General features: G+C 38.2%; 1 protein-coding gene across 1 annotated transcript in view; it reads left to right on the top strand.

Moving 5' to 3' along the window:
• MAP2K1 (mitogen-activated protein kinase kinase 1) overlaps positions 1–12,070 on the top strand; it is a 40,370-nt gene that overhangs the window by 12,982 nt on the left and 15,318 nt on the right. The window contains exons 2-5 of the mRNA XM_086471370.1: positions 4,634–4,844; positions 6,909–7,055; positions 10,166–10,243; positions 10,774–10,825. Of these exons, the coding sequence (XP_086327496.1) occupies positions 4,634–4,844; positions 6,909–7,055; positions 10,166–10,243; positions 10,774–10,825 (488 nt within the window). The remainder of the gene's footprint in view (positions 1–4,633; positions 4,845–6,908; positions 7,056–10,165; positions 10,244–10,773; positions 10,826–12,070) is intronic.

The following is a 12,070-nucleotide window of genomic DNA, read 5'->3' as shown; positions in this document are numbered from 1 at the left end:
ATAAATTAAACGATAACCTATTGCCTTAGAGGAGTGCTTGGAACAGTGAAGCACTGAGGTGATTTGATGATTTCCTGCTCTGATGGAACTCTGGCAAAGGCATAGCGCTTTGACAGTGAAAAAACAACTCCAAGACTGCAGCAGGTAATGGTGATGAATTTTAATAGGAATCTTTGTCTCTGAATAAAAGTTTTATATAAGATTAAGTAACTACTAGTGCTCCTTCTGGAGGCAGACATGAGCACACTAGCATGCTGCTACTTTTAGCTACCAAAGCTTCCTTAACGTTTTCATGGTGTCCTAGTGATGGACTGACTTAAGTATTCCCTCTTCTGTATTTCGTCTGTGTTGGTTTAGTTTTGTTTGTAAAACTTCACATGCAGTGATTTACTTACCTCTTTCTGGATACGCTTTGCACTGCAACCTGAGTGTGAAGCTTTTATGTGGTGAGGGTCCAGACAACAGTCACAGTTACCGGTCAGGGGATAGTATTCTTACAGTAGCTCAAGACTGGAACTACCAAAGTCTTGCCTCCTAGAAATGCTGAGAGTAATTACCACCACCAGTTTTGATGCCACAAATACTCTTTATTTATCTATTTACATTTGAAGTTGATTAATATTTAGTGCTTCAAGCAAAGGGCCAGAATGAAAAAGAAATCAATTCTGTCCTGATGTCTGTCATGCCATTATCATAAAACTAACTGAAGGTGTTATAGTTATAGTTATATTCTAAATAGTAGATCTGGCAATGCATTTATTGGGTTAATATCTTTCACAGAAAGTCTTGAGATTAATTTACAGTTAGAGAATTGGTCCTGAAAAATTCAAGTGAGATCTGAGAACTTCATTGCTGTCATGGCCCTTGCATGTCACTGCAAGTAATGAAGGTTTTACTGTTAGAGCTTAGAACATTCTGGTGATTTTGTTGGTGACCACATTCTAGAAGGAGAAACTTGATGTGATGAGATTCATGGCAGCAATGCTTTTCCATCTGAGAGCCTTTGGAATCTTCTGACTAGTGTTTGAGCAAGGACCCCAACAATAATTTGTATGTTCAAGCAAAGAAATGCCTATATTTTAAGTGAATGCCGAGTTTATTGAGATTGAAATGAGCAATGTAATGAAAAAAAGCTTTATACAGATGTACATTAGACTAACATAGATGAGAGAAATGCTATCCCAGAAAATTTTTGTTACTAGAGCATCGACATGACCCAGTGTTTTGTTTCATCACACTGGCATTTTGTCTGCTCCAAGTCATGTGCTCCAGCGTCTCTGTGTTGTCTCCAAACCCAGAAAACCCCTTCTGCTCGAGAGAAAAACTGAATAGTTGTTTTCTTCAAAACAGAGTGAGAAAAGCCTTGTTGCATCCTGTTCTAAGTCTCTAGTATCTTTATTTTTCCAAATGAGCAGCCCTGTTTCTTCAGTAATACCTAAAATGACAGCAAATTCCTTCTCAAAACTTGTAGATAAAGATCGGTTGTTGCGGTGGCTTACCGGACCGGATTTTTCAAGGGAAACTGAGATTTCCTGTTAAGGTCAGATTTTTGGGAGGAGAGTTTGGTTCCATTTTGGCATTAAGTCCGTATGCAGGCTTCAGAGGCAGCTAAAGGTGTTGCTTGCTGAGCTTCTCTGAAAATCTGGCCCTGTATATCAAAAGAGCATTTAATACTGAAATGTGTTTAGAAGCTTGATGTATTTGTATTTCAGAGATATTTAACTTAATTTAAGAAAACAGTTGCTGTTGAGTTATTTGGATGTTCCTTCAAATTCTGTGATATACTCTAAATTGTCTTGGCTTCTTTTGAGAGATCCAGGTGGTGGATGCTGAGTTCTTGTCTATGGTCCTGACTTCTTTAAAGCAGTGATACAGAATAACAGCTGTGTCTCTGCAAAAGTCACATTCAGTAAAACTGCATCATTAATTTAATATGTCTTGTAGGATGTTTTTTTTCTGGGCAGCCATGTTTTGATGTAGTCACAGGGTAAAAGCAGGTAAAAGGCACTATGAAAAACTTTATTTTTAATGACAGAACCTGAACTGTAGTTGCTCTGCTTATAATATAAAGAAATATCTGAAGGATACTGTCTTGTTAAGTGGCCCCCAAAATACCAGGGATCTCTGTTCTCCATTTCTGCTAGCTGTGTAGGGTTTCATAGGATAAAAAGTAATCTCTGTTTCCTAAAAATACCAATGTTTAATGTATTGCTCAATAAAAAAAATACTGATTTTGTGTATCTGTCAAGTGTGTGTAGAAAGCTTGCTGCTGTTCAAGAGTGAACTGCCTGAGCAAGCCAACGTTGTGTTCCTGGCCTCGCAAGTCACCAAGCAGAGTGCTTCACCTCCTTGCTGACCGCAGGCAGTCTGACGTGGGGAGTGTATCAGTGCTGTACTGGCAGGGTTTGGCAGTGTATCTTCTGCAAAAAACATGAGTTCTGTCTTCTCACAACAGTAATCTTCCAGGGTAAAATACAGAATTTGTCCAGCATTCATTGCTCCAGAGTTCATTCTAGGAAAGTAAGAACTGCTTAACTTTGCTCCAGTTTTTGTCTTGTGATGATAGTGTAAGAGCAGGTAGTTCAGCTGTGTTCTAGAAAAGACACACATTGACTTCAGGCTGGGATTTGTTTGCTTTACTGGGCACATTTGGGGGGGGGGGGGCAGGGGAAATCCAGTGATTAATCTGCTTTCTGTTTTGCATTTTAGAAATTAGATTTCAAAAATGTCTTTGTTAATGGTTCATCTGTAAACCGGAGTCTGTAAGTCAGATTAACTTGAATGTTCCTATAAGCCACGCTTACCTACAGAGGGAAATTCTCATTGTGGGTACTCTAGGATATTTGTTGTATGATTATACTGGTATAAAGCCTGGTATGAGGACAGAAGTAAGAGTATATTCCTCTTTGTAGGATAGCCTGGAAATGAAGTATCTGCACCAGAATGAAATTATTTTTATACCAAGAAAGAGGCAGGTATGGTAGTGTAAATACAGTAAAAGTACGTCAAAATTTGCGATGTAAGACTGTTCTGGTTTTGAGCTGCATTGCCAAATTCATTTGCCCATGGTGAGTGTTTTGTGGAACTTGCTCACAAGCATTGCCTGGTACTCTTATGCTCGGACTGTTAAAATGGCAAAATAGCAGACTGAATGGAACTCTCCTCTCCATCAAAGGTCTCATTCAGTTTCCTCTGTTTAGCTCTTCGAAGCATTATCACTTCCTAAGTTAGCTCAGACACTGCCCCCTAACATATTTAAACTGATAAATGATGTAGGAGTGCATCATCACGTAAACTTTCAGAGTGATTGTGTAGTGAGGAAGAGCTGTGAATATTTATATTGTTTTTATTTGCCTCAATTAAACCTTACATACAGTCAAACCAAGATGGTTATCCTGCCTGGAAATGCGTGCTCTCTAACGAATGAGTTGAGGGTTTCATCCTGTAATTCTGCCTTTCTATTGAGTCTGGGGTTTATTTGTCATTGCTTCCAGGAGAATCCACCTTGTATCGTCTCAACTGGCCAGCACCTTGCTGGGCATTAAGAGACTGTCTGTACAGCATGTTTTGAAAGTCGACATTTAATGAAGTGATGAATAGAAATAGTTTTCTTGATTATTGGTGAGATTTGAGTGATTTATTTAGTGGGAAGTGGTTTAGGCTCTGAAGAAGTAGATCTTGTTTTTCATCCTAGCAACACGGTATTCCCTGGGAATGTTGCATTAAATTTGGCTAAGCGAAATGGATATTTGCTGTTTAAATATTTACTCTTGCAGGAACTTACTGTTGCTGTTGGAAGTGGGAAATTTTAAATGAGCTTTTAAGTTGTCATGTTATTGGAATGAAGCATTTTCATAGGACGTGAAGTGAAATTATTAAATCTTCCTGAGAAACTGAACTTCTTTCTGTAGTCTCAAATCTAACTTCTGTTTAAAGTTTTATATTTCAATTTTCTATTGCTTAATGATATTAAACTGAGGTTTCTAGTAGATGTGCCCTTAAACAAAAGACAAAGTAAGCTTAAAACCTTTGGGCTGGTTTTTTTACATCCATTTAACTATGGAAAAGAGATGACTTCTGTGTTTCCAGTGGCTGTGTTTCAATGCATGTTTGTTTGGCTGTGCTTGATAACTTTTTACTGATATCTAAATAAGAAGCTTTTGAATGAATTATTAGTTATATAGTTATGTGAAAATCAGTAGATAAAATATTTAGACAAACTTTGTAGGCAATTACAATGCAATACTTGAAAATGCAAAACTAAAAATAGTGTCCTGTGATTCATGAGATCTCTGATCATAAATGCTGATTCATTAATCCTCTCCTGTAGGTAGTGAAGCTTAACATGCATGAATTTGGACAGAACCTCAAAGACCAGGAAACTGGGTATCATCTGTTCATGTTTATGTCATTGTTTTATCTGGAATAAAATAGCGTTCACTTAAATCAGAATTCCAATTATGTGTCTCTTATGGGGATGACTGTACAAGTCAGATCCTTCTAGGTAATGCATATAGGTGCAAAAAAGTAGTGGATTTAACCTCTGACCTCAGTGCTTTATTGCTTTTCCTCTTGCAACGCTGCTGGGTAGGTAAGCTCAGACAGCTTAGTAATCCCTTTCTCTGTTGTACAGGACAAATTTGGAAGCACTTCAGAAGAAGCTGGAAGAGCTAGAATTGGATGAACAGCAACGAAAGCGCCTCGAAGCTTTTCTCACCCAGAAACAGAAAGTTGGAGAGCTGAAGGATGATGACTTTGAGAAGATCAGTGAGCTGGGAGCAGGGAATGGTGGTGTGGTCTTCAAAGTATCTCACAAGCCTTCTGGTCTCATAATGGCGAGAAAGGTGAGTGCCTCAAAAATACAAACTAAGGGAAGGTTTTTATTAAGGAGCTTCTCTGCGATGAAATACAGTGCCTTTATTTAGAGAAATAAGGGTGTTGACTCACAGAAAAAAGGCGATTTAATGCCAGCTTTCAGAGAAGTTGGTGTGTCTCAAAGTAGGAAAAGTTGCACTTGTTTATCCTAAGCTTCCCAGTTTTTCGTAAATAGTGTCCCTTGTTAGTAATGAAAGGATAGGCATTTGCTTCCCCCTGCCCCCTTTTTTTTCCCTCTTTTGACAAATAGGATTTTTTCAGCTGGGTATGTATCTTTCAAAGAAAATGTGCCAGACTCAGTAATGAGTAGAAGGTCTAAAAGAAGTTACTGAAATCAGGGAAAAGTGTCAATATCTGGTATTCTGGGCCCTAAGTTTAAGGGAATGGGAAAGATACCACCTGTCCTAAGATCTTCCTTCATAGCTGCAGACCAGAAAGGGCCTCTGGATGAAAAAATGAGCACTCAAAAAACCTGAGAATGAGGGAATGCGTTGGAGTACAGTGATGTCTTCTGTTTTATAGCTCCATCATGGGGTGCAGGTGGCTTCTGTGCAAAAAGGTACTTGTCCTTCTGGCGAGAGTATTTCCCAATGATTCAGCTTTATGCTTTACAACCAATAGCAGTTGTGACCTAGTTTGTAAGAGAACTGAGATTTTTTTTTTTTTGAGCTAAAACAGCATGATGTTTTAATTCTCATTTTGTTTGTGAGGAGCTTTCACTTTCAGTATCCCTGGGGACCAAATAGGGTGAGGGCAATGCGTCTCTGATACTGCCTGATTATTTCTGTTTGGGAACCTCACACCTCTTCCTTCCAGGAGCAAAGTTCCTTGCCCAGGTAGCCCTTGTTGCGAGGCAGCGTGTCGGGACGTCTGCCGTTGTACTGCACGGGTGGGACTGCGGGCGGGTTACTGTGACTCATGGAAAACATAACCTCGCCTTTGAGAAGGATAAAACACAGATCACGCTCAAATCCCAGATCCCATTGTTATACGACGCTAAAAAACTTCCAGTTTTTTAAATTGAGAAGTTGAAAGACTTCAGGTGTTGCATTTTTTATTTTCAGTACCTGTCATTTTCAGTGAAACTCAAGGAAAATGTGCATATACTGACTTTAAGAACAAACCATACTCAGTACATTGACAGTTTGGAGAGAAGCAAAGAGAAATGCCCACTTGAGGTGTGAGAATTACAAACTAATCACATCACTGAGGTTTTCTTGAACTAAATCAATTTCATTGATTTTTTTTTTTAACCTACTGTGAGTTTAACAGGACACTTTGCCCCAGTTCATTAATATTTGATGCAACAGAGGTGTTTGCTGAACTGCAATTTTTCTTTCATGTATAGACTAAAATTTGATTTCCATCATGTCTCTTAATTTTCCCTTTCACAAAAGAAATAGACTACTTGTATGAGAAACAGTTTAGTGGTACAAAGTATTTTATCTAATATCTGCTTTAGATTTAGATTCAGTTTGGGGAGTTTTTAACTTGAGGTTCAGCTCATTCCTTCCAGCTTTACAAATACTTGTGCAGGTATTTTTCAGCAGCTGCTTCTGAGTCAGTATGTCTTTGACACGTTTCCTTTAGACGTTTGTTCATGGCTTTTCTTCGATGTAAAGAGCTTCAGTTTCTGAACTATCCATATAAAACAGATAAATGAAGAAAATGTGCTGGAACAAAAAATTTCTGGTAAGAGATGTATTTTGTGAAGAGATGGAAGTACCACCTCTTCATGGGTATTGATGTTTCAGCTTTCTCATACTGTTTTGTAGTGGTTTGTTTTTTCCATTTGCCACTGAGATAATAAGGATGGATTATTTTACAGTTAAATCATAGAATAATTCTGGTTGGAAGCGGCCTCAGGAGATCATGTAGTCCAACCTCCTGCTCAAAGCTGAATTGGCTACGAGAGCAGAGCAGGCTGCTCAGGGCCTTATCCAGCTAGGTATTAAAAACCTCTCTGAACAACCTGTTCCTTCTGAATGGCACTTTGCCACTAAGAAAATAATAGAGTGTGGATTATTTTACAGTTAATTCATCTAGAGATCAAGCCAGCTATTCGAAACCAGATCATTCGTGAGCTGCAAGTTCTACACGAGTGCAACTCTCCATACATAGTGGGCTTTTATGGAGCTTTTTACAGCGATGGGGAAATCAGCATTTGCATGGAACATATGGTAAGTGCATGTAAATCTGTCCTAGCTTAAAGTTATTAACAGACCATTTATGCAAAACCTGTGTGTGAACAGGACTTAAAGTAGACCTTGCTGCATGAATAAGGAGTTGTGTTTTAGGTTTACTCTGCAGACCTGAGGTTGTGATTGGTGTGATCGGTTCTGTCTCCTTCTCCAGTATCTCTTCTTCTGTAGAAGTCAAAGCTGTACACGTGTAGCCTCCCAGTTGGCTCTCCTTTATCCATGGTCCTTTTTGTTTAGTTTAAAAATATTTACCCAATTCTGACTTGTTCTGATTTGGGTTTAGTTTTGGTTTTATGCAGAACGGACCAGGTCACTGATGCTACAGCTGCATACTCCTTAGTAGCGATGATAATGAGAATGTAGTTAATTCTTATGTAGATGAATCTATATTTTGTCCCCTTTTTTCCAAATTTTACAAAAAATGCGAACATTAAGAATGGCGCACAGGAAATGAACAAGCCCAGAAGGATCTTAAACAAATTTTTTAATGCAAAAAATATTTTTAACTGTGTTTCATTTTACTAGAAAAGTACACATTCTTCTTGACATCTGTTTGCCTTTCTCTAACCATATGGATCCAAACACTAAAAGTAAAATTTCTGTAATTAAAGGTCAGTCAAATTTTTTGCCTCGCTTACTTAGTAGAGGATGTTTTTAACAATATGAAATACAATAAATCTAAAGACCTTTTTATTTTTTTCCCTGGAAAAAACGGTTTCTATGGAAAGAAACATTTTTTTCTGGGAAGTACATGTGATTGTTTTAATGCTTCTCTGGTCTTACGGAAATTTTTAGAAGAAATCGATGGTTGCCTAGGAACGAGCGATCATGATCCAGTTTTATAAGCGTGTGCTGGCTGAATAGAAGGTGTGTACACCCCAAACTACAAATGAGTATTGGGAGTTATAAGGAAGTTAGTGTCTCAAAATTGAAAAATAGGAAAATAGATGTTAAAAATGACTGGGCGTTGTTTCAGGGTAAAGTTAACGAATGTCACAAACGTGCACATCTGCAGTTGCTAAGAGAACATGTGTGTTAACGCATGCCGAAAGAGAGGTGGTGGTGCTATGTAATTACATGTAGAAATAAGACCTAAATTTCAGGTTATTTGTCAGTGAGAAAATTAACAGGAAGGATCAGAGTTTGCAGATTCCTAAGCGTGGAGTGATGTATCTGACAGTAGACATTTCATCAGTTTGAGAAGACAGTGTTAAATCTGGCAATTCAGTGCTGAATCTAGTTGAAGTAAGACTGGGTACAAGATTTTACATGTAGAACAATTGATCAATAGCATATGAAATAGAAAACGAAGGTGGACTCTGTAGATGGCTTAAGCCATTAAGCTGTTGGTTTAGTGGGGATCGTTGTGTGGAAGTTTCTGGTCTTTTGGATAAAAGATGAGATGAGAATCTCCAGTGTCTTTTTTTGTACATATCTATCTTTCAATTGCTGCCAGTCAAAATTCTTATTTTTAGCAGTGAGTTATAAAACGTAGGTATGAATACGAAAAAAAGGTTGGAGGTGGAAAAGGCATGGAACTTAAAGATTTGAGTGTTTGATATTTTTAGGTACATAAATTCAAAACCAACGCATAACTTTGCTTGGCAGCAGGTATTGAACAGGCAAAAGGATTGAAATCTGCTCCTGAAAGACACTGGAGGTTGCAGCCAGCACTAGGCAATTGTATTCAGCCTCTCCCAGGACTGGTGCCTAGGCCTCAGGGGGGGGGGGGAATGTTGTTTTTCTGTATGAAATCTTTGTTAATATACCAGTGTCTCAGCGGAGACAGCTGTCCAGAAATGCAGACTGCTTATACAAGAGATTTATATAGACTTTTTTTTTCTGGTGGTGTATTTTTAATCAAGCGTGGTGTATGTGGGTGTGTTTTTACAAAAATACATGATCAAATAAGTATTTATATACTTTTATTCTTGTAGGAGCTTTAGTTTTTAGTTCTCAAATAATAAAACTTGGCGTTCTGGCCTTTCTTTTGACATGTATAGATGGTGATGAAACTTCCAAAGAATAGGTTAAGGCAGAAGGTAGCTATTTTCTCAAGTTGGATTTTTGTCTTGAGTATTGGGAGATATCAAATGCTGATCTGGGCAACAGGATATTTTTTTTTGCATTTTGAGAAATAACTTTTGTAATTTCTTCCTTAGATTCTCTAGAACAGAGAATATACAGTCAGAACTTAGGCACAAGCCTGTTCTCTGATCAGTTGCTAAATTTAAATAGCATTTTTCTTACTGTTTTCCTTCTCAAAAACTCTTGGCAGCAGTGGAATATATTTGACTGGGGGCGTGCGTGGATGCATTCAATTTATTTAACCTAATATGATTAGCAAAACTGTTACTGACCATGGAACTTCACAAACATTTCTTCCTGCTTTCGTTCTTTGAGAGCTGTGCCAGATTACCCTTCTGTCCTTGGAAGTTGACTGTCGCCCTGGATATGAAGAGCTAGCGGAGGCCACCTGTCTCTGAGCAGGATCTCAGCTGGGAGATGAGAGGAACAGGGATCTGGGTTTAATTGGGATCGTGAGGTGCCACTAGCACACACTATATTCAGGAATAGAATTGTGTCTTTTATGGTGTGATGAATTTTTCCTCCCCATAATCAGAAACATATAATCTTCTACTCTGCTTCGGCCCTTCTCATTCTGTCTTTGGAGGGGGAGAGAGTATCATGGGATGGCTATGACAAGAAAAAAAAATGCGCGTTAGTGCAATGGACTGAAAGTTACAGAAATCTCTAAAATTCCTAATGCTTGGTTGGCAGCTGTTTGTGGACAGTACTTCCTTAACAAGATCCAAACCGTGGAGATACCAGTGTGGAAGATCATTGTCTGAAGTGTTTATTTGAGTGGATGTTGTTGCTGGCCAAATGTTTGTTTAGAATAAACATAAAACTGACTAGTTGCTACTGAGGAGTGGTTTTATTTTTTTTTTTCAGATGTAACAATGTTAAATCAACCATGAAAAGCAACACTTTTTTTCTCACCAAACTTAGGCTTCAGACTACAGTCCTGTTTAAAATGCTTTAGAGTGCTTTGATTAAAGCTTTACTAATGAAACATTTATTATTAGGATGGCGGCTCCTTGGATCAAGTACTGAAAAAGGCTGGAAGAATTCCAGAGCAGATACTGGGCAAAGTTAGCATTGCGGTAAGCGTCTTCGTGGCTCTCAAAGGCTGGAAGTGGGTGCAGTTGTGTCTCGGTGTGGTAATGCCAGGTCCAGGAAGCTGCCACTTGAGGGCTGAAGGATGTGGGAAGAGAGGAATATTACCAAATTTCTGAGCGTGTTGCTTTATTTTAAAAAGCAGTCTTTGTACATGTCATTATTTGGTAGCTCAGGGCTCTGGAATGAGTAACACATTCTTTTGTGTTTGCTTTGATTTTCTGCTTTTGTATCAGCTGATGCTTCTGTACAGGAAGAGAATTAATGCTTCCTTAAAACATTTTAGACGTTACCTTTTCGTGTCTGTTGTGCAACAAGCTCTGTACGCAAAACATTCAGCAAGGGCTTGGTTGACTTTTTCTAGTCTGAGCTGGAGGTACAAATTAACAGAACATTGATTTGTAGTGATTACACTTTGGCATTTCTGTTACGTTGCACTCGGTTGGAATTCTTGTACAGACAAAGCATGCAATTATCCCTTCTGTTTCATAAACTAAATTTTTTTCTTTGACTTTAGGTAATAAAAGGACTCACATATCTGAGAGAAAAGCATAAAATAATGCACAGAGGTGAGAATTTTACATTATAACTTGAATATAATTTTTTTAATTCAGATTAAAATGTTCTTTATGGTTCGCTATAACTTTGGTTCAGAGGGTTTTCTTGGGTAGTGTAAGGAAAATTTTTTTTAATCCAAATATTTTACTGTGACTGTCATTTATCTTCAACTTCTGCTATCTTACTGCAGTTTGTCTGGGTTTATAATCCAGGGTTTAAGCCTGGTATGCTTGTCTTATATGTGCACACAGAATTTCTGTCTGTGTTTGAAACCGCTTGCTGCCAGAGTGATTTGGCCCATTGGGAGTATGTGCTAGAGCTGGGAATCTTAACCTGAGACCAGAAATAACCCTCTTGCCGTGAAGATGGAAATACGTTGCAGGACCTGAGGAATTAATTTATTTCCCTTAAATAACAAATAAGTCTTCCTGCATTTTCTGGGAAGAGAAGAATGCTTTTTCAACAGGAAAGTACATGATAAACTTCTAGGTAAACACAGATGGGTACAGAAGCAGAGGCTGCAGTCTTGGACAGTGCTAGACACTGAAGCAGCTCTGAGGCATTTCTACCTGCAGCAGTGGCACGTGGGACAAGTTACCTATTGCCCAGTGCAGCTGCAGTGAGGGCACACCCTGTCTGGTACAGTTGTGGGCAGTGTCTTTCTTAGAAATATCATATCTCTGAAATGAGGCAACGTGTGGAGGTAAGCTCGTCATGTAGTTTCCATTCCTGTACTTGGTTGAGAGAAAGAGAAGCAGACAGTTAAGATAAGATACTTACAAATGGGGTTTTGTAACAGCATAATTAACTCTTTATGAAGAAAACTGTATTAAAAAGTATTGTTCCACTGTATTTCTTCACTGCAACTGCTAGTCTTTTGGTACTAAGAGATTAAATGTGACAAGAAAATCTTTGGAGAGATTCACAATAAAAATCTCTGATCTAAAATTAGTTTGACAGTTCAACTCTCATTATTGCCATTAAAACTTCTAAAAGTCACTATTTCTACCAGCTGTCTTACGTTCACGTGCTATTTATAGACATTTAGCATGCAGAAGTGCATCTTTATACCTAAACAATTTAAAAAACGTGGTGAAGCTATGTAAAATGAGTGGTGCTTCTACACTCCCGGTGTCTTTAGTTACTTTAGTGTAAAATAAATGCACTGCTTTATTTTCAGCTTACAGTTGCCCTTTTTAAAATCCATTTCTTTCATTTATCTGTTGCGTGTTCTGTTAAACAAAAATGACACTTGA

Source organism: Leptosomus discolor, chromosome 11 (assembly GCF_034619465.1).
Source record: "Leptosomus discolor isolate bLepDis1 chromosome 11, bLepDis1.hap2, whole genome shotgun sequence".
In the NCBI taxonomy this organism is placed as follows: Eukaryota; Metazoa; Chordata; class Aves; order Leptosomiformes; family Leptosomidae; genus Leptosomus; species Leptosomus discolor.
The sequence above is the reverse complement of the archived record's forward strand: the minus strand, read 5'-3'. Positions and strand labels throughout refer to the sequence as shown.